General features: G+C 35.4%; 1 protein-coding gene across 13 annotated transcripts in view; it reads right to left on the bottom strand.

Moving 5' to 3' along the window:
- Positions 1–25,167, bottom strand: part of STXBP4 (syntaxin binding protein 4) — a 76,522-nt gene that overhangs the window by 51,008 nt on the left and 347 nt on the right. For 2 of the 13 annotated variants that reach the window (XM_052806891.1, XM_052806892.1), the window contains exons 2-15: positions 23,112–23,234; positions 15,743–15,816; positions 15,458–15,553; positions 14,377–14,446; positions 13,445–13,519; positions 11,105–11,190; positions 10,301–10,421; positions 9,615–9,747; positions 7,373–7,479; positions 6,785–6,968; positions 5,645–5,723; positions 2,750–2,832; positions 2,161–2,257; positions 663–775 (exon numbers count right to left, since the gene is read on the bottom strand). In XM_052806891.1, coding sequence (XP_052662851.1) covers positions 663–775; positions 2,161–2,257; positions 2,750–2,832; positions 5,645–5,723; positions 6,785–6,968; positions 7,373–7,479; positions 9,615–9,747; positions 10,301–10,421; positions 11,105–11,190; positions 13,445–13,519; positions 14,377–14,446; positions 15,458–15,553; positions 15,743–15,816; positions 23,112–23,149 — 1,356 coding nt within the window. In that variant the 5' untranslated portion in view covers positions 23,150–23,234. Of the gene's footprint in view, positions 1–662; positions 776–2,160; positions 2,258–2,749; positions 2,833–5,644; positions 5,724–6,784; positions 6,969–7,372; positions 7,480–9,614; positions 9,748–10,300; positions 10,422–11,104; positions 11,191–11,280; positions 11,300–13,444; positions 13,520–14,376; positions 14,447–15,457; positions 15,554–15,742; positions 15,817–15,924; positions 16,026–17,576; positions 17,820–19,108; positions 19,631–23,111; positions 23,235–24,079; positions 24,165–25,019; positions 25,146–25,167 lie in introns of those variants that run through there. The other 11 variants (XM_052806887.1, XM_052806898.1, XM_052806895.1 and 8 more) reach the window with 10 other exon arrangements.

Raw genomic sequence — 25,167 nt, forward strand, 5'->3', positions numbered from 1 at the left:
ACGTAAGGTTAAGAATGTATTGCTAACTGTATCTTCCATAATCTTTAACATCTTATCATAAAATGTATTGTTAATAAAATGAGAGGATAATCTTAATTTTAAAATAACTTAAAGAACTGAAAATACTAAAAATGTTTAAGAAAATTCTGACCAACTTATCTTCCAAATGAACAATTATTTTTCCTGTTAAAAAGGATTAATACAAGTATTTTTAGAAGTTCCAAGAATACAACACTAATAGCCCCTGTTTTCTTCAATATTTTAAATAATACGTAATTTTATTTTAGTATTCCTATGCTGCAAATGCTCTTTCTTAAAGTCACTTCTAGAATAAAGTGATGTACACTGTAGCAGTAGTTCAAATCACTGGGCCCAATAATTGTTTATCACTCACACAGGTAGTAGCAATATGTATTCCATTAAGAAACCTCAGTAAATCACTGTTGTCCACACTTAATAACAAATCACAACATAATTACGTGAATTGCTTTCTGCAAAGTAGGTTGCTTTAAAAAGCTTTACAGAAACTAGGTTATCTTAAAGAACACCATGATATGGAGCTGTTGTAAACATCTGCCCAAGATTTGGAGTAATCTTACATATAATAAACTCTCCAATAATCTCCTTCCAACAGTTAAACACTGTACAGGCACATATTTTACCTGTGAATCCAGTAAGCTGGCAATTTCATTGACCCCAAATGTTACAGATTTTTGGCCATCATCTGTTGCATTCAATTGCATAGAGAACAGATTCCTTGAAACTTCAATGAAATCTAAAAAACAGTTTAGATTTTGCTGCTGTAGTTCACAAGTTCAGTTTAGTAGCAGTATCACTAGGTGCAACACAATTACTAATATCGCAATGTATGGCTACTCTTTCACAAACACAGCGTCTGCCCTCCAGAAGCTTTCTAAAGGAAAATATGAAAATCAGACACATCTCTGAACAGAAACATTTGGTAAAGCTGGCAAGAATAAGAGTAAAAATTTACAAAACAGGTCTTGGGATGAAATATCCCTGAATCAAGTTGTGAAGGAGAAAACAAAACAAAAGGTGGTGTGAAGTTCACCTTCAAAGTACCTGGTTAGAGATGCCCTATGTTTGGCAGACCCCCATGAAAAATTAAAAGAAATCTGCACACCTGTTATACACCTGTCCTTCCCAATGAATTGACTTTACTAGAGGAGATACACTGTCTCTGCAGGAAAAAGAAAAAATTTCGTGCTAGCTCACACCTCATAGTTTCCTTTAAATCCCTGATAGAGACCTGGTAAAATTGATGTTGACCGAGTTGAAAGTTTTAAATACAAACACTACAGCATTCTCAATCAACATGGCTTGGACTACCCATTCATTTTGAATGTATTAAAAAAAAAAATATTCTGTTACGTATGACAGAAAAGTGGAAATATAAAGGTCACTTTGTTTATACCACATAAAATCTGATGGAAGATCCCATATGTTTCTTGATAAGGTACTTAAAAATCCAGTGTCTTTTTGGATGGTCAAGTACAAGAAATTATTTTTCATATACTAGTGTATGATGCTGTTTCTCGTAAACTTTAGGAAAGGTGAAATTTCCATCAGTTTTAGCATCAGAACCATCATAAGTCTCACAGTTTATGAGAAATATTCTTAAATTGTTAGTGTCACCTACCAAAATTGTCACAACCAACAGAAGCAGCTCATTCCTATCAGAATTAGATTTAGCTAGAAGAAGAATCATGATTGTCTCCATGTAAATCTCTTCTACATGCAATAGTTGCAACGTTCTTGCTTCTCACAAACTAAAGAAGTTAATAATCTCTCAGTTTAGTTGCTTCAAGAAGTCTCTTTAACCATCAGTACTCTCCCAAGTAATTTTTGGAACAATTACAGTACCCTATTGTCGAGGCAAAAACTTAGGAATTTGTGAGCACAAAACCAAAACTTTCTCAAGGCTGCTCTTAATTAGATAAATTTGTGATTTGCTTTCCAATTACTTAGTTTCAGAATTCCAAGCTTATTTTTACACAGTAGAATAAGGTTCTTGCCTCAGAGTATCATTTTATTTGCAGGAGCAACCCAATGCTGACAGAAAATGTATTGATGGTTATTATCTATAATTTCTGTATTTCTACATTTCATTATTTTCCATGGCAATTAACAAATTATTACCTCCAAAAGACACTGTTCCTTTAGAATCTTTCTGAAGTTGCTGCCTTAGGGCTTGCTGCTGTTCATCCGTGGGCTGAATCCCAAGATAATTCAATGCCTGGAAAGAGAAAACTTATTTTGGAGAAAAAAAAGAAAGGACTAGGGATAATGACTGCAGGGACATGGGGGAGTAATTAAAGAGCTATACTTCAAAGAGCCTTTGTATCATAGTACACTCTCACTGACAACACTTTTATTCCAGAGACACTCTGTGACTTTTCCTTCTAATTGAGAGATATTCAGATATTATTCAACCTTGAATACAGATGAGTGTAATAAGCAAACCCCTTTGTCCTTAATAACTGCCTTAAAAATCCTGAGGGATGTTCAGATTCCCAGAAGAGTTAATCAGTAATTAGATTAACAAAACCAGTAATTTGCCCAATATATAAAATGAAATATTGGCCTGCAACCTGAAAGAACTATCCAAACAGAAAATTTAGTGTGAAATTTATACCTTAAAGTTTGTCCGCCTAAAAATACTCTCCAGATGTTTTACATGCATCATGAAGGGGGAGAAAGGAAAACTCAAAAGATTTTAAGTATTTACCCTCTCCAGCTTTTCTGCTTTGAGACGAAGAGTAGAGTTCCTTCCTTGTAGCTCATAATCATCATTCTGGCTGGGGGCAATAACTAAGAAGAAAAAAAATTAAAATTAAATGTAACTACTGCTTTGAAAAATTTGTTCTGAAGCTCTGCTCATCAAACAGATGCCAGCTAAATACCACAAATAAATGTTAATATTTAGATTGACTTTTTTATTTTTAAAGGACATAATTATAATAAACAAAAATCACTTAAACCATTTTTTCACATCAAAAAGTGACAAGTAGCAAATTAGCAGAAAGAAACCAGGAATAACTTTGAGCGATCCATCAAGCATATGGCTTAGACTTGTGATATTTTCTCCTCTCTCAGAGATACAGTTACTCTGGAAACAGAAGGGGAAACACACTTGTGAATTCCGAGAAAGACCTTCAAGACACACCCTCAGCATAATCATCAGTTCCCAAAACCGTATCTAGTGATCTAGAAAACACTGTGGAAAGAGAGGGAATGACCTGTTGCCAACTAAGGGCTGTGTGGAGGTAGCTTAGACTGAATTCCAGCAGGGTCCTCAGTATCTTTTCCTGGGGAGGAACTCTCTTCCAAGAACTACCATCCATTAAGCCATCATCCATCATCCCCTCCCCTCCAGTCCTTATAGTCAGAAATACAAGTTTGCATAATTTTAGCTGGTTGCATTAATAACTTATGGTGCATCTATTTTATTTCCAACATACAGAAATAATTAAGCTGAGGAAAGGAAAAGAAGCTAGCAGTACTAAGCAGTCCATATGCAAGATTTCAGAATAATTGCTTTTTTTTGTTGGGTGTGCTTAGTTCTAATAGAACTTGAGAAATGCAGTGACAGCTTTGTCATGTTTCAGACACACCTGTGGATACAACACAAGAAGCAGCAACATTTGGAAGCCTTTGATCACAGACAGTAGGCAAAAGGAGCAGTTAACTATCGATTTCTTTGGATTTTAGATGTATGTAAATAGAACAAATCCATTGACTTGTTTTTTGCAGAAGAAAACAGAATACTTGTTTGCATGCATCATTTATAAATGTAATTTAGATCTTAATTCATTATTTCATTAATGGACTAGAGAGGTACTGAAACCAAAACAAGCATTTGAAAACTAAGGGATCTTGCAGTTTTGAGATTCTCTCTAAAGGAACAGAAGGAATCACACAGAATTCTTTTTTTTTTTTTTTTTTTTTTTAGTTTCACAGCATATCTGTTTCCAAGCTCAAAGTAATTTACATTCTCTTTATATGCCAAAAGCATAAACCAAAACATCTTGAAAATCTCTGACACTAACACCTCTCACATGCTATATTAAATTCTGAAGACAGTGGGCTAGAACCTCAGCTGAATTGGCACACTCCTTTTCAACTCAGAATGAAAAAGCCTTGTGTATGAGTTTTGGAAGAATTTCTCAAAATTATGCTCATTCTTCTTACAGCATTAAGAGAAAAAAAAAAAATCTAAGAGCTACTTTACTTTTGCAAGGTCATCTTTGAAAGGTTATCCTTGAAAAAGGGCAGCATGAGAGAAGTGGCAGCTTTGACAAAGGATGTGCTATTAAGTATGACTAAAAAGAAAAATGACAAGAAACAGTACAAACCGAAGCTGCAAGTATTTCTGCTTTCCATTCTACTAGCTACATTATTCAGATATGTTAAGAAACTGTGGCCTTCTTGGTCTCTTTAAGCATCAATGAAGCTCCTGTGTATTGCATTTTATTAACCAAGAGTCTTATATTCTGAATATATTAAAAAATAGCCTTTTGTCTTGTTCCTCTGATTTAGTTGTGGTGTTTTTCATGATCAATATGAAAAAAAAGTGTGATCATTAAACTCCAGCTGTATTCAACACTACAACCCTTCCAGTTTCAAAAGTTCACATTCAGTCAGCTCACCCTTCAAGCAAGGAAGCCAACTGGTCAGATTTGCAATAAGTAGATTGTTTCATTTAAAATTAGGATAACTAATATGGGCCATTATAAACACAGGTACAATTTAAATAACATCAGTGGAGTGACATCTAGAATGAATCAGATCCTATGTATTTGTCCTCCCTCTTCTCAGTATATTAGACATCAAGTTGAGAAGCACAGGTTATGCTTACTTACTACCGCCTGAAGAAAAAGAATATAGTTCAGGTCTTCATACAGAAATACAGAACAGAATCAGTTATATTACTGTGTCAATTGACACCCTCATTATTATGTCAGACTACTGCATTTTCACTGTAAATATAATGCATATTTGCTTCCCAAATGAATTACAATTGTTCAAATTTGTTTCTGACCAAATTCCACCACCTCTATTTTTCCTTAGTGTTGTTTTCAAAACATATATTTAGAGATATGATCAAAGTGACTATTCTCTTTGTTTGAATGTCATGACTCTCAAATATAAATATACAAGTATATATTCTATTTGTTATTAATTGAAAAACTGTTAGAGGTCTGCATGTTATTTCTATGCTTCCAGTAGGCTGCCCTGATTAAAAAAAAAAGAAAAAAAGTGCAAGCAGTATACATCCACAGAATTTCATCAAATCAAGAAAGCTCAGTTTCTATGGCAACCTAACCTTGATCTATATGTGAGTCTTCATTATCTGGTTTCTACTGAGTCTATTATCATTACTGCTGTATAGCAAATGTTGTGATCACTCATTTTTGTTTGGTTTCAGCTGTTTGTTAAAGACAATGTAAGTTATATTTGACAGAAGCTACTAAACAATCCATTGATCTCAGTCCTTCATTTAGTACTACAAAATAGTGCAATATTCCTTTTTTTAAAGGCTATTGAGTCTCACTATGTACTATTTTCTGTATGACAGTTATTGAAGAAAAAAAGGGTGGCAGGGAATTAAATCACCATTTACCAGTGGCAGACACATCAGTAGGACTGCTGTCTAGAGAAGTAATTGGAGATTGTTCTCCCATCTTGACTCCAGTTTCCATCTATGAAAGAAAATCAAAAGTCATGAAATACTATTTCTAAAGCAGATCACGAGCCAAACTAGAAATACACATTAATGTAAAAGAGTGGGAGAGGAAGGAAGACCAGAGGAGAAACAGGGCTGGAGAGATCAAAACAACCCTAGGAGAAAATGGAAGGCATGGGGGGGGGCGCACAGTGGTGAGAAGGAATGCCATTCAAAAAACTTAGATCAGGGCCTTCTCAAAACCTTAGTTAGGTTTTGGATATCTTCACATATTAAGATAGCACAGTCTCTCTAGGCAACCTGTTTCAATGTTTATATCTCTAATAGGAAAGAAAAATGGGCAAGAATTTTAAGTACAAATGTAAGAACAACTGAGAATCACCTGTTTTGACTTTGTGTTTGACATGGAGTATTTTAGTCTTCCTTGTTCAAAGACAATATTTAGTTTTAAAAATGTGATAAATTGAAAATGTTTTTTTTTTAAATTGAAATAATAGAGTAGTTTTAAAATCTTCTTTCTTATGGTCAACATTACTTCTTCACACTAATGGTGTGCTGTATGAATTAAACCAACAATTGTTGCTTAGCCGAAAGAAAGGGGAAGAAACCCACATTCTTCTAGGACTCTGATTTTTAACCAAAATCTCATCATCATGGAGGAAGTGTAACTTGTGAGATTGTACTGTACTCACACATATGTGGTAATCAGAGAGTAATTTATCTCTGAGATATATAACTATGTATCTAATTCTGAAACTTTAGTCCCTAGAAAAACAGTAAGGAGAACTCTGTATCTAAGAACCCAGTTAATGCTTATTTTATTTGATTTGTTTTCTTACCACAAGTCAACTAATACTCATTCCTCTCATCATTGTGGTTTACTCTACCGTTACACAACATGTTTTCTGGAAAAGTCTTGATATTCCAAAGAATTAATATCGTACAGGAAAAAGAGCCCGTCATTTTCTTACTAGAAGGGAAACTGAATTAAAATAACCCTATACTGAAATTTCAATAAAATTAGGAAAAAGAACCATTTGCTCTCTTTATACTGAGAGGAGTAATAAGTATACTCACAGCATTTGGAGTGAACGTTGAAACAAGCTTCCCATTAGGAGATGCGAGAGAACTAAGAACTGCAGCCTGTTGCGCTCCATATGCTACAGAAGATGCTAAGAGGCTGGAAGGACGTTGCAGATTCTCTGAATAACTGGGAACATTTTTTTGTCTAATAAAAGCTATCTCCCAAAAACTTTCAAACCTAAAATTAAAATTAAAAAAGTTTCAACATATTGTATACTATACTGTTCATAGGATTATAAGTTACTCTTGCAAAAATTACATTTTCCCAAACACTGTGTGTGATTTTATTTAATTATTTTTCTAAAAGGATGTTCTATTGCCCATCATTAAAAAAGGCAAATAATGTGGTTTTGGGTTTTGTTTTTTCTTTTGAAAGGAATTAAAGGATCATAATTTTACAGGTCTAAACGGTGCATTTGAGTCTTTTTCTATGAAATAATATGGCAACTGAATATTTCAAAAAAACTAATATCCCTTGCATTTCCTCTAAGTTCATATGATGAGACATTCTGCATTAATCTGATCATAAATATCATATAATAAACCATTTTGGAGGGTTAGGTGTTTGACAGTAACAGATACCTCATCTTTGTTCTGTTGATTATACTTTTTGCCTCTTCATAGGAGACACCAATCATTGACTCTTTGTTTATGGACACAAGTTGATCTCCCGGCTTCAATCGTCCATCCTAACATAAATAAAAAAAACAAACCCGCAAATTTTATATTAATTGCTAACACTACAGAAAGAAGTGTAGAATCACAACACTAACATATTCCTCTGGATCTGTTAAGACAAGAAATATCAAGAATGGCTATATATTCTGCCTGTCAATCTTCAGAAATAAACAGCAGATCAAACGATCATTTAATCACCATGATAGCAGTCATTGTAAAAGCTTCATCAGACAGAATGGATCTCAGGTACTGTGTAGAAGAAGAAATTTGGACCCAGATGCATTACTTCTGTTAAAAAAACCCAACCAAACAAATCATAGATAGTAAATTTTCCATCAAGGAGTACCAATCCATCTGACTACAGGAAGCTTCCTGTATTCCTAATTCAGCTGTGAGCTGGATTAATTTGTATTTCAAAACCAAACATTCTTGGCTTCACATGGGACTCTTCAGGCACTTACTAGCCGTATTAATCTTAATGACAAAACCAGATTAATCTATTAGGAATTCACCAGTCAAAACCACAATAGAAATAACATTGTCAACTTTGTCCTCCTGTTTGAATTCATTGCAAACTTTCTACCAACACAGGAACGTATCACATTTCTGTCTCGAAGACTGTAAGACAAGACTTTAAACGTGGTAGGTTAGATTTCTCACTAAGATAAAGCTTTCTTTACTCACATTTTAAAAGAGGCCTCAACAATTTAACTGAAAATTCACATAATTCACCTATGGTTACAAAGTTAGTTATGACATTTGTCTAATGTAATACACATCAAATTACACATAATGTCTGTGTTCTTCAGCTCTTAAGAAATTAATCACAGAATCAATCTGACCATGTGAAACAAACTGTGTACAGAAAAAGATACGTAGGAAACAAGTAAAATACCTTTTCAAGACCAGTATAATTTTAAATTTTTAATACCCACATACCATAATTTTAGCTGTATTATTTCAAACCTATGATAGCACTTACTACCTTTTTTTGTCACTTAGTGTTTTGGTTTTGATTGAAGAAAAAAGTTGTATATCTTTTATTTCGCTTGCATCCAGCCTACTAAAAGATACCCTTTTCAATGCTGCCCTCATGTGGCAAAGATTTAAAATACGCTTGCTATTTAGGTTTCTCAAACAGGATAACCAAGATTGGCAAATTACTTCTACGATTGCTAATATTAGAACCTACCACAAATTAATGTCTCGGTCTCAGTCTATCTGTTATGTGTGTTAGGCTTTAAATTATATGTTTACAATGAGAAAAATGTTTTAGAAGCCACAACAAAATAGGAGAAAACAAAAGAAGAATGATTACCATTTATCTACTACAAGAAGTCTTGGAGAAACTTTGCATTTTTTCCCCCATCTTGGCATTTTAGGATTAACTTTAATCTACAAAAATTCAGTCACAAATAGTTATAGATTGTTTTGGGGCAAAACTCATTGCTCGTGAAATTAACCCATACCCTCTTGCTTGGCAAGAGGCAGAAACTGGTTATCTACACATCAAAATAACCATAACAACTCCAGATGCAGATGACGACACTTGGATAAACAGTTTTGTGTACTTGAACCAGACAGTTCTGTATTTATTTTTTAAAACTGACAAGCCCTCCTGATTTACATATTGCATTTGTCATAAATGAAAACAGTAATCAGTACTGTCACACATTCTATTAGTCTGCATTATGAGAATATTTTTTTTCTAATTTGCCTACACAATGCTTTCCAACTGCAGGGACCCATCTAAATTAAGTCTAAGGGAAAAATGATTTTTTGAATGTCCAAGAAAAAAAAAAAAAAAAAAAAAAAAAGAGATGCAACCTGTAGTTTGGTCCCATCCTTGCTGATATACCTTGCATTATGCAACCTCTTAAAGAAGTTGATTTCTTACTTTCTCATAGGTAAATTGGGGAATAAGATCCTCATTTACCTCAAATGAACTCATGAATAATTTTCATTACCATGTAACCAGGCTATAGTGCAATGAGATAATTATGTTTAAAGAGAAAGCAAGGAGAAACACAAACAAATTTTATATTTAAAATATAACTGTATATATAAAATACTGAAGTAGGTACTAAATGAAGGCAAAATTACAGGTGACTGAAGGAGGAGGGAGGGAGGGAAGAAAGATCTTTACCTTATGACAATCACCACCAGGGATAATTTCTTGAATATATACCAAAGGCCCTTCATTTCTGTTAATTCCTCCTACGATATTCAAACCTAGGCTTGTTCCTTTGCAAACAGAAATTATCTGAAATGCGCTATCCCTACGAAGAGAAAGAAAAGTACAATTACTTCACAGAACTAGATACTCAGTAAAGACTCAAGTGATATAGTATCTTTATCTTATTGATTGCACAAATATGTATTACAGCAACAAATAGAAATAGCGGACATTTAATCTCCATGTTCAAACATTACACTGCCTACTTACTACAAAATCAGCAACTTCAGGAGTTACTTCTGGCAATTACAAAAAGAATCAAAACATTATTTTACAAGGCTCCTCTCTACTATATATATCCAGGGCTTATGGGAGTACCTAGGTACTCATGAACCAGAAGCATTAATTCATTAGGAGACACTAAGATCAAAAGTCAACGTGATTATTCTACTTTGACCATGTAAGTAATAAATAAATGAGAAAAATAACTTACTAAAACTGAAATTTTGCAACAGCAATGGTATTATAAGTTACAGGATTAAAAAAAAAAAAAAAAAATTGGACACTTAGCATTCAATGCAAAATTTTCCTGACCAGCCAAATACAGCATTTTCTACAGCTCACACAAGAGAGTTACAGTCAGTTTTGGAAATTACTTTGCAAGCTTTGGAGATGGTGCTGGGACAGAATTATTTCTGCTGATATTATCCTTCGGATGCAACTGAGGACTCTGTGACCTTGACGATGACCCAGAAGAAGGGCTGTCTATAGATTTTGCTTAAGAAAAGAAATAATGAAGAAAAGAAATAAAACACACATTTAGGAAAAAGCACAAAATTTCAACTCATGTAAGTAAGTTCAGTATGACTATTTTCATGTTAGAAAACAGACAAACTATAAGCAATCAGACAACCAAAAGAAAGCTTAAGTCTACACAGCTAAGAATTGCGAGCCACCCAGGGTTCCAGGAATAATTCTTTAAAACATAAGAAGTGATGATTTTTTCCAAACTGGTGCAAAAAAAAAACCCCTCAACTGACTTTCATAAAATCACTCATGCTATATAAAGGCACCCTAATTAGGCAACAATTGCATGAGGATTAGAATTTATGGTATTCTAGCTCAAATTTTTATTAGTACTTCGAAATCTTATGGTACATTTAATCTACAAATACCAAATACTTTTCACATTTTTCATTAATTAAAATTGCTGAAAGTAGGTGGTATTATATTTCTTTTAAGAGTTGGGGAAACTGACACACAAACCACTCAAGTTACATGTTTCGACTACAAACTAAATGTTAAAGTCTAAGTAAACGTGTGTTTTGCCTGACTTTCAGTCACTTCCTCCAATACACCCTCCCCCCCAAATAAAAAGACTTTTAAGTTAAAGCTTCCACTCCACCAAAGTATGACTACTGTCCTGCAGGATTATGTCAGGCTGGGAAGCAATCTCTTACCAGCTAACAGTTGTGTTGGAGAACTTCTTGCAGAGTTGGTGTCACTGTGAGAGCCATACTTATCCATCAGGTCGTGAAATTCTTTCCTGTGGCAAAAAAAGATCGTCTCTCTCAGGGTTTGGCATTAGTTTAAATGCACCCTTTGAAACATGCTACTGTTTCTACTGAACAGTTACCCTTCCTCAGAGAGGGAAGCTCAACCTGAACCGAAAGAGGAAAGCCCTGTCAAATGTTTGAGAGAGGCAAGAAAAAGATAATGTAATACAGAAGGATAAGGATGGAATAGCAATAGACTATGAATGAAATGGACTACTGGTCGAAAAGCTTAATTATGACCTCTCTTTACCCTGGATTTCAAAACTTTAAAAACTTGGAATTCAAGTCAACTACAGATAAGACTGTGGTATTACTTAGGTCCAGAACAAGTTATTTACATCAGAAGGAATCAGAAAATATATCTATAGCATGCTCATATTTTTAAAGAATGCTTTTAGTTTAACTATACTGAACAAGAACCCAGAAGAGGTTGGCAAACAAAGATGTGGCACCTCAAAAAAGAGGACAGAAGAAATATTTATTAATTATTCAAGAATGAGTAAAACTGATGCAAATTCTTAACTTCTATTCAGCTTTCTCAGAAATTTACAGTCTATTGAATCTGAGGTAGATACCATTATATATTAAATATTGTATGTGCTTGGGCTTTGCTTATCTTTTTCATTATGAAATCTTTTTTTAAAAGCCCCAACAGATGAAATAAAGGGCAATTCTCGGTCAGGTACATTGCTGAAAAAAAAAAAAAATTGAAATATGAAAGCAGAAGTTCTTTGCAGAAACCAATCATATTGTAACAAACTGGCAAAAAAGCAGCAAAGATGTACATCCTGTATTACATGCATTAAAGAGAAAACAAAAACTCTCGATTAATCTAATACTGAATGCAGCCTAATTTAAAAAAAAAAGTTTATAATCTGAACTATGCTTACGCCTCAGTGATAACAGATTAAAAAACCATATAAATAATCTAGAATGATGTAAGCCAGAAACATCAGCAAATTCATATTATAGAATTAGAGAGAGAGAACATAAATTAACTGATTGCAGGGAACGTAACTCCCAAGTAATTCCAGTGACTGCAGAGGGTTATTGAAACCTGCTGGATGCATTTTTTTTTTTTTAAATGAAAAAATTTATTGAACTAATGCCAGACCCAGGCAACACACATAAACACAGCTGAGTATAAATCAAATAATCTTTTAGCACAGGAATTTACAGTCACAAGAAATTAATTCACAGGTGTCTAAGTGAGGGACTGTATGTAGTGGCAAATTCTGCACAGGCCATTGGGCATACCACCAGAACAGTAAAAGGACTGATGGATTTTAATTATTCAAGGAGTTTAGAGGAAGTAGGTCAGTATGCTTTAGATAAAAGCAGATTAAGAGTGGACCTCGCATATATCTAGGCAGTCTGAAAAAAAGGAGAGATCAGAGGCTACAAAGTGATTTAAATGTCTGTCAAATACAAAAAAATAAAGGAGCAGAAAGAGGAAGCTTAAATCGGACAAAAGGCTAAAGGAATTTAGAGAAAATTCCTTTATGGGGAGATTACTCTGTAAGCAGAGCACCCCAGGAAAGGCAAGTACCAGCAGATTCTCTTGCAATGATTATCAAATATAGTTACATAACAGCCGTTTCCTCCAGAGATTTAAGTCAAAAGGGGATGCAGACCTGGATCCTAGCATTTCTGATTATTCTCTGCCAATATTGGTTTATATGCTTAATGTTAAACAGCAAGGTTAAAGCAATATTTAACATAAATGTCCTTATAATGGACGTATTTTGGACTACCTGCTGCAGTGAACAGTTTAACCTACTTATCCAAACGAATTCAAAGCTCATTAAAGATTGAAAAGTAAACTTCTGAGGGGAAACAATAACTAAATCTGCCTTCTTTTCAGAAGGCAAGACCAGCTTTAATCATACAGTTTTGTGGTACTGTAGGTCTAACGGATTTGTCATTTTTTATTATTTTAATATGTGCAAAGTATTAAAAAAACTATCACAGCAAATAATTTTTAATAGTATTAGCTGGTAACATAACATTTCAATCCTCTTCAGTAAACTGAAAGTAGCCTGAGCTTCCTACTTTAATTGATGCAAATGGTCTCAGAATGAATTGGTACTGAATACTACACAGAAAAATGTGACATGTGGTACAATTTTGTGATTAAAACTAATCTGAAAGAAAAATGAATGCAAGCCTGCCCACCCAACCTTAGATATAGTCCTGGCTTTTTATTAGTTTTGAGGCTAAAACAATGTTTTCTTTTTCTCTTACTTTGCTTCTTCATCTCTAGCAACTAGCAGAGACATGTGATTAGATGCTGATGCTGTTCGCAAGATGTCAACAGCCCTAGAATGGGGGAAAAACAACCAAATCAGTATACCAGGGTACTGTCAAGAAGTACATGGTAAGTAATGCTAAGAGAGCAGGAAAATGGACAAATTCTTAACGTAGTTAATCATTTTGACTGCCAGATACAGAGAAAAAAGCTTGCCAGCAGCTAACCCAAATTAAGCATTGGCAAACTGAGTGAGAGAGACTGATCGGTCTGTGAGTCTGTAGCTGATGACAGGAATAACCTGGGATTGCCCTCTCTTTCCCTTCCCTTTTGTCCCCATCTCTCCTTGGTCCATCTTACCGCCTTCCTGGACCTCCCTCAGGATTAACAGCCTACACCAGAATAAAACTACTGCTCAGGTATGCTTCATTGCTCAGGATTTCCCTCAGCAATATATACTGTAATTTTTCTTTGAACTTTAAATCCATGTCTCCAACACGAAGCTGCATTGATCTCTGGTGATCCAGCTACAGAAACCATCCAACATATTCTACAGATTTTTCTCCTTCGTTGTCCCATTACAATGATACTTGTTAGCTGCATCATTTACATTCACCAGTATTGAACCAACAGATAGTTACAAAAATATTTTAACAGCTTAATATGTTTTAATGCTATTTTCACATACATTCTATAATCTACATCATTAAGAAACTAGCTTATTCTGTCATTATAAAGGCATATAAAGGCCTGTCACTTTTCCACAATAGTTTTGCTGAATTAGATTTATAGGATAAATTAATTGCCAGTTGAATTCCAAGGACCTCAGTGGAGTTCAGCTCTTTTAATCAGTGGTTGATAATGTCCAAAAAATCCCCATATAATATTCCAAGCTCTAATAAACATTTAGTAATAAGTACAAACATACCTTTCATTGGTTACTCCAATTAAGTTTTCTCCATTGACATCCAAAATGAGGTCGCCAGTGAGCAAACGGCCTTGTAATGAAATCGACAGTAATGCATGAATCAACAGGAAAATGGTGAACATATATCACGGTAATAAAACAGGGCTTTTTCTTTCACTTTTATGTGATCTAATGCAATAAACAACTTTATGACTTTTAGCAGATTAGGTTCTGATCCTAATTAAGCTAGGTTATTGTGATAAGACTTGTAACTATGAATCGGTCTTATTAACCACAGAATAGCCACTGAAAATAAGTGTTATTTAGCTATTTGTATTATTTACACATAGCACAAATATTTGTGGGACTGGAATTTATATTTCACAGTTGTGGAATTACCTTTCAGCTGAATTTTGCTCTTAACATACATGTAAGTTACCATGTATAGATACAATCAATGTTTTATACATTAATAAAGACATCCAAAAGATTTTTTTTTTAAAACAAATTCTATTTTTAACCTTCTGCAAATCTCAAGTTTAGGAACTATTACTTCTGAATTAGATTTAGATTATTTTAAATGATCATTCTGCACAAGACCAGATGGAATCTCAAAAAAACCCATATATGGGCCTAGGACAGAAGTATATTCTGTAACTTTATTATTGCAAACTCTACCTAGTATAATTTCTTCTTTCCACACTGAAGATCTTAACCACCATTTAAAAAAAAAAAAAAAAATCAGAACTCATCAAAAATACTAGTTCTATAAAGGAAACAACACACTTATCCCTTATGAATTAACAGAGGTTCAGCATCTCAACACTTATTTAGCAGCTCTGAAAGATTGCCAATTGCTTTCATACCAGCCATATCTAGATTTGAACACATTTTCAAGAACTGAGAGTATTAAAATCTTTTTCTTCCATCTTCCATGAAGGGTCCAAGTTTCATTTCTCTATGTTAAAGTAAGCCACAACATCATGAACCCTGACTAAACCATGCTATTTTAAATATCCTTATCCACAAAGTAAAATAAAGACTTCTTTTGACAGCTTTTTATATGCAGCGTGTTTGCAAGAAAAAAATTAAAATTACTTACTATCTACAGCAGCAACCCCTCCAGGTAGAATTCTCTTTATGAAAATCCCATAATCTTCTGCTGTTTGTGCCCGATAACCTCCAATAATTTTAACTCCTGCAGAACAAACAAAAGAAACACACAAGAAATTGGTTATTCCCCCTACTGTGCTAAACAGATTTACAGTCAAATCCATAAAAGCCAGATAAATTTAACTTCTACTGATGACAGTGTGAACTGGAAAAGCTCACCAGGTGCTTTTAGATTTGGTTTACTCTGAATCAACACAATGTGCAATCTAATTACCTAATCCATTTTGACAATCAGAAAAAGAAAGGCGGTGAACAGCTCGATTGATTCCATGAGGGCCCATAATAGTCCTAAGAAATAAAATAAAAGTCATTAAATCCCTAATTACAGAAAAATATGTAGAGCTATGTTAATATCAAAGAAATTACAGTGACCATGTTTTTAACTCTAATATAAACCAAAACCAGTTTTCTCCACTGACAACTTCATGTGGTTTGATACCTCTGCACCACCCATTCCCCCAACGAAAAATCAGTCTCCTCATAACAAATACAAGGTACTGAGGTAAAACAAAGTATATGTAGTTTACTTCCTTTTCCCCCAAAGCATTTCAGGCTGAATTGTGAATCCCACTTTGTTTATAATAAAAGGATTATGATTAAATAGAAACAAAATCCCACAACCTGGTCCAGCTTAGCATTTAGGATAGAAAAACATATCATAACATCTTAGATCAGGTAACAAATATTAAAACAAAACCACAGCTAAGACAGTGTATACAAAAATATTTTCTAAGATATCTAACATATAATTTTGTGGTTATTTAGGAACATAATCTCTTCCCTACAGTCTCTCATTTCTTCACTCAACATTGTTTTCTTTCTCTGTTTTAAAAAAGGCTTCTTTCCAAACTCTGTTGCCTGCTCCCCTGTGTACCCTCCCACCCCAAGCCGAAATACCAGGATGGCACTTGAAATTGTCTAAAGGCAGATGAGTATGTTGGAGGCAGTTGATAATGCTACAGAATTAAGGAAGAATACAAAGTAAAATTAGAGTTTTGAAACCTAAATTTACGGTTCCATTGGAAACATGACCAGCATGCTGCTCTGAGAATGTAAAGTGTTAAGAATTCCTATGAATCCAGATTACCCTTTACCATTTTTATTTTCATTTAGATGAATTATTATAAAAAAATCCAAGTTGTATCACAGCTCCTTTGTCCTCCCACTGTACCATTTTTGGAGAAGACTCACCAGATCCCTTCTAGAAAAAAGCAGAAGCACCACTTGGTTTTTTTTGCTTTGACCTACATATTGTTCTATATTAGATAGTGAGTTGCACTTTCTAGAGCATGATGTTAAACTGAAATGGAACAACTAGAATTCATTAGCAGGGAGGAAAAGAAGATCAAAGTGGAGGACATAGTGACCCAAATCCTCCCACACAACCAAATCCAGCACACAGCCTGAACTCCATGTCTGAAACTGGGTATTTCTGCAAAAGCCAGAGTACATGTCATTACAAGGCGCTGTGCCAGAGAGAAGAGAGAAATCCAGAAGGTCCAAATGTTCCTAAATTCTAGCACCAGGCAAGAGATCCAGCTTCTAAAGAACACCCATAATTCTTTTGGTTTTGTATGAGAAAACTGGGTAACTGTATAATTTTCACTGTAGTAATTCTTGAAGGATTTGTTTCATAGGCTAAAAAGAAATGATGAAACCTAGTTAGTGTATTTGGCCACTGACAAGACTGCACATGACCTTGCTACTATGTGACAGAGCATAAGGCACACTTTGTAAGGCTAAAAGTGAGCCAAAGTGCTTTTACTTTATCACAGTCTGAAAGGAAGAATAAATCCTTAAGTCCGCTATTTCTCTAACAAAACTTTTTTGATAAACTACTTCTATACAACAGTAGAGTTTTTCGCATTACTACCTAGTACTGTCACTTCAATTATCCCCTGCATTCAAACTGTTTTGAAGCTGAAAGACAACATACAAATCATGTTCTTCATAGGTCTGTCCTGACTTGTATCGATCTTTGAAAACTTAAAGAAAGTACACTGATCTTTAAAATAAGTAGACAATTACTCTATTTTTTTCTGACTTGCCTTTTGCTACTACTGTTCTGTTTCTTGCTCTGCCATGCTCTCAGCAGTTTTCACATAGCAGTTTTTTATTAAAATAAAAAAGAACAAATGTTATTTCAACCTTGCACAGAAGTCTACTTTCATGAAGTCTTAAAAGATCAAATCTCAGACTTTAATTCTAAAGTTCAGAGTTCACCAGAAATCTTAGAACCTATTTATATACTAAAACATAAAATGATCATGAAATATGACCAAATATAGGCACAGAACACTTCACAGGAAAGGATCTACATTTCTAGAAGTAACAGGCAATACTGAAAAAAAAAAAAAAAAAAAAAAGAGAGACCGCCTAACTAACATAAAATGGATTCTGACAAAGAGGATACAGAGAACATAGAAAGCAGTAATTCACAATGGAGAGGACTAAGATATCTCTGAAACAGTGACATTGTCACGATGTTGTCACCTGCAACTAGAACGAACTGACACTTTGAACAGACACCTTTACAAGGCATTCAGTTGTGTTTATGGTCTAAAGGCTACATCCCTCCAATACATGCGGTTTAAAATTACTTCATCACATAAAAGTAAAGACAAGGCTCTTCAAATGCCCCAAATTTGCTTAGCATATCACATCTTGCTGACTTTCAGTGTTAGTTTTTCTCCCATATAACTTAGAGATGGATCTTCAAGTCAAGACACTTGTCATAGTTCTAATAAAATAAACAGGGCTTTAACAGTTTCACTATAAAAAAAGACTTGGATTTAGCACTCATCCAACATTTATGTCATGTTATCATTATTTAATATTCATGAAATGTTAGAATACCTCCCCCAAAACAGTAGAAATACGCTCAACAAAATAAATAAGGAAACAGGCTTCTAAACCAATTGGCAGTTGTAACAAAAAATAATTTCAATGTTCTTTGTAGAAAAAGATGCAAATTAAATAATGAGATGTCGCTGCTCATTCCTTGAGAAGTCATGTAAAAATACTTGTAGGCAAGCTTTTAGCACAGAGAAGAAAAGATGTGAGGCAATAAATGAAATAAACAAGCAAGATGCTACAAAATGTACACTACACACTAAATACTAAACTCAACACTCCAACTGGAGTCCTGGAATGCTAACAGACTAAGTGCATATAATTTTGTGTAGATGTTCTAGTAAAGGCAATTAAAATGAACTTTTTTTTATACTTTTTTCTATTACTTTTTAGCAGCATACACAAGGAAGTTCAACAGCTTTATGTTTTTGTATCTTCTAGAGATTTATCAGAACATACAGCTCTGGATATTCTTTTGATCTGTCTTCCTGAGAAATTATTAGTCATTTTTGTGCAGAAAGTATTTATCTAGGTTTATCAATGGAAGAATAATACCCTTCCCTCACAAAATAGGCATTACTTGACACTTAAACAAAAATCTAAATGGTAAACTCTGGCTGCTTATGAAAAGAAGCTAAAAATGTCTACAGCTTTTAAATTATCTTTACTGTACTTTTCCCAATTACAGACTAGAAAAATGCTGTCAGAACCTAATGGTTAAGCATACCAGTATAAGAGAGAAAGACCATCAAAACGCTCTGGTTCATCTTCATCTCCTGGTGAGAGTAAGGACATTCTTCAGTACAGCAGCAAAGACAATGACAAAGCAACCAAAATACACTGGAGGTTTCTAATTCAGCCGGATAAAGGTTACATGCAGGACAATTTCTGCTACTAACTAAAAAAACCCAGACAGACAGAGCTTGAAACGAGCGTCTCTGCCTACTTAATCTTCTCTGAAACCCTCTGCGTCACATGGACTAATTCACCTATGGAGGTAATGTTTACTTTTTCTCTGTTTGAAATGGCAATTTATAGCAACTTTAAAGACTGATAAACGCAAAGGAGAGAAAATTTACTTGCATTTACCACAACTGCGATTATGCAATCTGTATCTAGCAGCCAAAGGCAAATGAAATAATTAAAATAAAAGAAACTTATTTTCTCATGTTCTTCCAATAATTTACATGCTCCCCCCAAACCAGGTCAAAAGCAGTAACTCATGACCTTTTTAAAGCAATCTTCCTAGCAGACTGGATTATGTACATCCACACACGAAAGGGAAAGCTAACAAAGCAGACAGACCGAAAGCATTAATCAAACAAATGCCATTATGCTATTACTTTGCATTCTCAATCACAGTATTGACTTGTGTCATGCTTTAACTTGGTTTTTACTCTTTCAATATAAAACAGTCCAAAGCTAACACAGAACTTGGGTTACATATTTTCTCTAGAAATGGAAGCTGACGCATCTGTTTTTTTGTAAAAGCAAATAAAAATCATGAATTTCTATCATTACCTTCAGAATAATCTAGTTGAAAAAGTAAAAAATATACCACTGTTCCCAGAGGTAGGACTCTCTAGTGATATGAGGCTTGCTCTTGTAGAGATATGAGTATTTTCAGAACTTGTGAACACCTGACATGAGTTTGATTAACTACTGTTTTCTTCCAGGCTTGCATCAGAAGATGCACTACTATTACTCCCACTCTTTCTAAAAGATCTTAAAGAGATTGCAGTTTAAAATTACAACCAAATATTCTATGTTCACCGCGGGCTTTGTTTAAGCAGAAAGGTGAATCCTCTCTAGCAGGGAGTAACCTTGTGATGAGACAGCATCTGTCACAGCGTCTAGAGCTGCACAGCAGGACAGCTTGGCTATGCGAGGAATGCATATGCTTATCTCATGCACTTTTTTTTTTTTAAAGTTGTAGCGACTGTGGTTTCGTTAGCACGTAATCGTTCTGGGGAAGGATCTTTTTGCTTATAGGCAATGTGCTATATGGTGTTCAAATACACAGAGGTCAGTCCCTAGAGCCTGCAGAGCCTGCATGTACACACTCAAGAGGGGCAGGAGGGTAAAGTGACACACCACAGATTAAGGAGCAGATCAGTGATGGAAGTGGGAACATAAAGCAGCCTTCCCAGTTCCTGAAATGTGAAGAGCTCCGCTGGCATCATTTGGATTGCTCACATCCATTCAGTGATGAAAATTTGGCCCTTTGTAGTCTTTTCTTGATTAGTTTAACTCTGTTGGCGTTAGTGGCGTTACAGTCCGATGAAAGAAAAGCCATTGATATTTTAAGTACCGTATCAATTAGATTTGCTCTAGGTAAGGTGACAGAAGATAAAATACCAATACCCTTTCTTCAACAAAATTGTCACTGTTCTTAACACCAGTTGAATTCAATTTGTGGTATCGTTATCAGGAACATTTGTCAAAACAAATCACTCAGACCAGTATGGCTTGTTTCCAGTGTCATGTTTTCTGCAATAGAAACACCCACCCCCCACCCCTCCAATTAAAAGTATGGCTCAAGGCTATGCATTTCCATTATTAAAAAGCAAAAAATTATCTTTATTAAACCAGACATGACAAACTTCTTCACAATTTAAGCAGATATAAAGTAGTATGAAGCTTACTGCTCCCACCTCTTTTTATTAGTTATATCAGTAATACATCACTTGTCCAAACAACTGCTCCTCCATCCCTTCATCAAAGAAATCTATGCATTGTTCAGCTTCCTGAACTCATCCCCAAGGCTTCTACCCCTCTTTACCTTAAAATTCTGCTGCTGTGCTGCTTTTAATGTTTCTGAAAGATTCATATAGAAGAACGGTATTATTGCTTCTCTTGCAAGTTCTCTGCCTTTCGAGAACATACTCAGGGAAACACAAATTACTTTTTACTTCCAGAAAGATCTAGGAATACTATAACCACTTAAGACTCCATAAAATCTAATTATTAGTAAGTAAGAATAAATTTTCAAGAGACATCATTTGTTATTTTATGCAGCAAACAAACTAAGATTCTTTTTCAAACAGCTAGTAAACTACTCTATTCTGGCAACATTATTAATTATGACTCACCTTTCCTAAAGGAAGTTTTGTAATGCTCTAGTAACTGAGATGGATTACAGGGTAATGTAGCAGAGGACAAAAAGATTTGCAGAATCTTCAGAAGCACAACTCACAAGATCTTTTTGTTCTAAATAAAACAAAGGCCTTTTACAAAAATCCTACACAAGTCAATTATGCAACTGTAGCCTTTCAGGTTCACTAACCCTAAAAGGTAAAAATTCATTATGATACTAAGGACCACAGTCAAGAGAACGCTGTACTGTATAGCATGAACAAACACTTACTTCTGATCTATCCAAAACCACTAATTATTCAAAATACATTTTGCTGATCAGGTCATAAAGATTAAAAGAAAACACATGTCATTATATGGCAATTGTTAAACATGAAAAAAAGCTTGAGCAACATTGTAATTGTGAAGAAGCATGAATGGTTTCAGGCTAACTCGTTCTGTAGAGAAGAAAGGTATTATTTAAAGTTCAGGTAAACCTCAATTAACATATAACCAAGTACATTCTTGAAGCATTGTGCACTGATACTGTCTCCCAGAAAAAAAATAAATAAGTATAGAAAATTATAGTCTTCCACCATCATGTAGCTGAAGTGCAGTTACGTGCACCTTTCATGTTCACCTCTTATGTGAAAAATTGCCTTTGGAATACAGTGATCTAGTAACTATTCATGTAATATACCTTCCACATCAATCTAGCAAGCCATAGCTGTTTTAAAGATGTATCTTTGTATTACACACCCTGTATTTCCATCAGACAAGCAGAGTGTTTGCTTCTTCAGGTCCCAGTAAAAAGCAAGTTAATTTTTTAATGTTTTGTGGATTTGTTTTTCAAAAAAATCAAGTTATTTATGAGGTAGCATAATTCAAAATCTATGCTAAATTGTCTGACAACTGATACTTTTGAATACTATTTGCTGGGTTCTATTGCACAAGCACAGCCAACATGGCAGTCCAGCAAGAGCTGTCTGTGCCTGTTTTTAATTATGGTTTTGATGACAGTGTTGGCATGGTTACTTAGCAGTTTGGGAAGGGTCTGGAGTTATGATTTTCAATCACAACTGAATCTGTGCTTGCCATTTAGAATCTGATCCAACTTACAACTTTTAAGTGGATAACATTACGGTTTATAGAATGAATATAATTATCATTATGTATCCCACAGCATTAGTAATAAAATAAGATGGTTCCAAAGCATTACATATAAAGCATTAAAGGCACACAGACATATTCTGAACAAGTAACGCATTATAATACATAAACTCCATACAGTGTCTTATGTCACTGTGGTACCCTAGATGTACAAGGAAGTAATCTGCTATATACCTCACAAGTATGTCTTCATAGCTGCAGAAGCATTAAGGAATTTCTGTGCGGGGTTTTATCTCTACAGAACCAGTCCAAACCAAGCGCTGATTAACTTAATGAAAAGCCTAAGAGCTATTTCTTCCCTTTATGTGTAAATTCACTGGTGTTGGTATTAGCTTTTCTAAGATGTTGCTTCAGGCTGTTTCAATATCAAAGTTATTTTTGTTTAAGACTTCATCAAAACAAGATCTTACTAAAAAAACTGCAACAATTTTCATATTAAAATCCAGTAATTGTTGTATTCCTCATGGGGTGGGGGAAGTACTTACTTTTTATCTGTATTTGTTAGGGGATCTGTACTGGACATCTTCTTAGGTGCACTATTTTAATAAAAGTTCGAAATGAAGAATTCTGACACATGAAGCACTGGCTCGTAACCAGGATAATAACTGCTGTAAAAAAGGAGAAACCACTTTTTGAAATTTACATGGCGATGTTTATTTTCAGACACCAACAACAATTCTTATGTATTACTGACTAGCTGAAATCAAGTGGGAAAAGGGAACTTTCACGATAAAACAGATACACTTCATTGCTGAAAACAATAAGCAGTTAACAACTCGGACTTCGCTATATATTGTACCAAAACATCTGACATCCTAACTTCCTCTTAATTTATGAGGTAGGAATTAGGGTAAACCTGAAGCCCCCATGATTAAAATCTTCTAAAAAATGAAGTAACTGAGATTACAGTTCCAGGATAAAGTGACGTAACTGCTAAAGACAAAAACAATCTCATTTTTTTTCAGCAAAGGTTACTTGGGGAGGGAATGTTGTTTTGAAGATGATGAGGTGTTTTGTATGTCTTGCTTTCTCACATTTTTTTAACTTACTGTCTAGGATGCAGTGTCTATGGAATTCTCACATGAAGTATGTAAGACACAGGCCATAACGCTCACAAACTGGGGTTATGTACCACTAACGCAGCAAAAAACCAGTAATTCACATTGTATTTTTATTAGCGCATACAACAGGTCAACAAGAAATACAACCCTAAAAGTACTGAGCTACAATCATTTGCAAAATTACTGCAAAAGCACTAATGCAAAAGTATCTGTTTGTATCAGTAGCAAATCTTCGTGACCTCACGAGCTGTATGGCTAAACCCTCACATGGCCACAAACCAGAAAAGGTATTAGTCCCAAGACACGGTACGAGGGGCACAAGGAACTCTCTGAACAATGCACAGGCAAAAGATGGCCACAGGTGCTAGCGGTACAAGTGACACCCTACCAACCTGGGCTAAAATAAAGTAGGCTCCCTAGGTGCACAGTGTCAGCCTCCACAAAACCACACTGACCGATTCCTGCAGGTCCGCATTTCTGCATTAAAAAAAATGTTAAATTCACTTTGGAATACCGCAAATTTTCCTGCAGTAAACGTTTTCAGACCTCTTGCTAAAGGATCAAAAAACCCGCCATCTAAATACAGAGGAAACACCACAATATTGCTTCGCTCCAGGCTTTACCAACACAACTAAATGGCAAATTATTCGCTCTGGGCTTTATCAACAAAACTAAATGGGAAATGAAGAGCTGCCAAAGTCATTGCGTGATTCATGTTACTGGAACCAGCACGAGAGAAGAAGAGCAGTGATCTAAAGCAATAAATTCAAGCACTGATACAGCAAAGTTTGTTACGGTGCACGGGACCAGTCCTGTGAAAAAAGGTTGCGTTTGTGAATTTGCCTGACCTTGCCCGTCCTGAAGTTACTGCTGTTTACAAACAGCGCTCAATCACTTTGCGGCATGTCAATATTTGTACCTAAACAAAAACAAATCCCTACACAGTACAGTACGAAGAAATGAAACTGATCAGGAACCGAAGCACCGCTGCGGAAAAAAAAAACCAAACTCGGTGTCCGCAGGACAGGGAGACCTGCAGGAAAACGAAGGGATGGAGTGTCCCCCTCTCTCTGTTCAAACACCCTCGCACCACTCGGTGCGCGGCACCGTGTGCTGCCGGCTCGCTGCCTACAGAAGCACAACGCTACAAGATGAGGAGCACGGACTCAAAGGCGACTTCCAAGCACTCGGCCGTGCGCCCACAGCCCCAGAGGAACCAGCCGGGAAGGTTCTCGTGTCCACCACCCCGTCCTGCGGCCCGCCGGTGCGCTCCTCCCCGCACAGAACCCCGCTGAGGTACTTGGCGAGGATAACCACCCCCCCCCCCCACACATCGGCTTCGCTAGGTTAACCCGCTGCTCGCAGACCTTCCGGTGGTCCCGGACAAAGCCCGCTCGGTGCACGGCGGCGCCGCGGCCACCAGCCCCGGCAGCGTCCCGGGCAGAGCCCGGGGCTGCAACCCGCCGACCTCACGGGCTGC

The sequence above is a fragment of the Harpia harpyja genome, chromosome 14 (assembly GCF_026419915.1).
Source record: "Harpia harpyja isolate bHarHar1 chromosome 14, bHarHar1 primary haplotype, whole genome shotgun sequence".
NCBI classification, from domain to species: Eukaryota; Metazoa; Chordata; class Aves; order Accipitriformes; family Accipitridae; genus Harpia; species Harpia harpyja.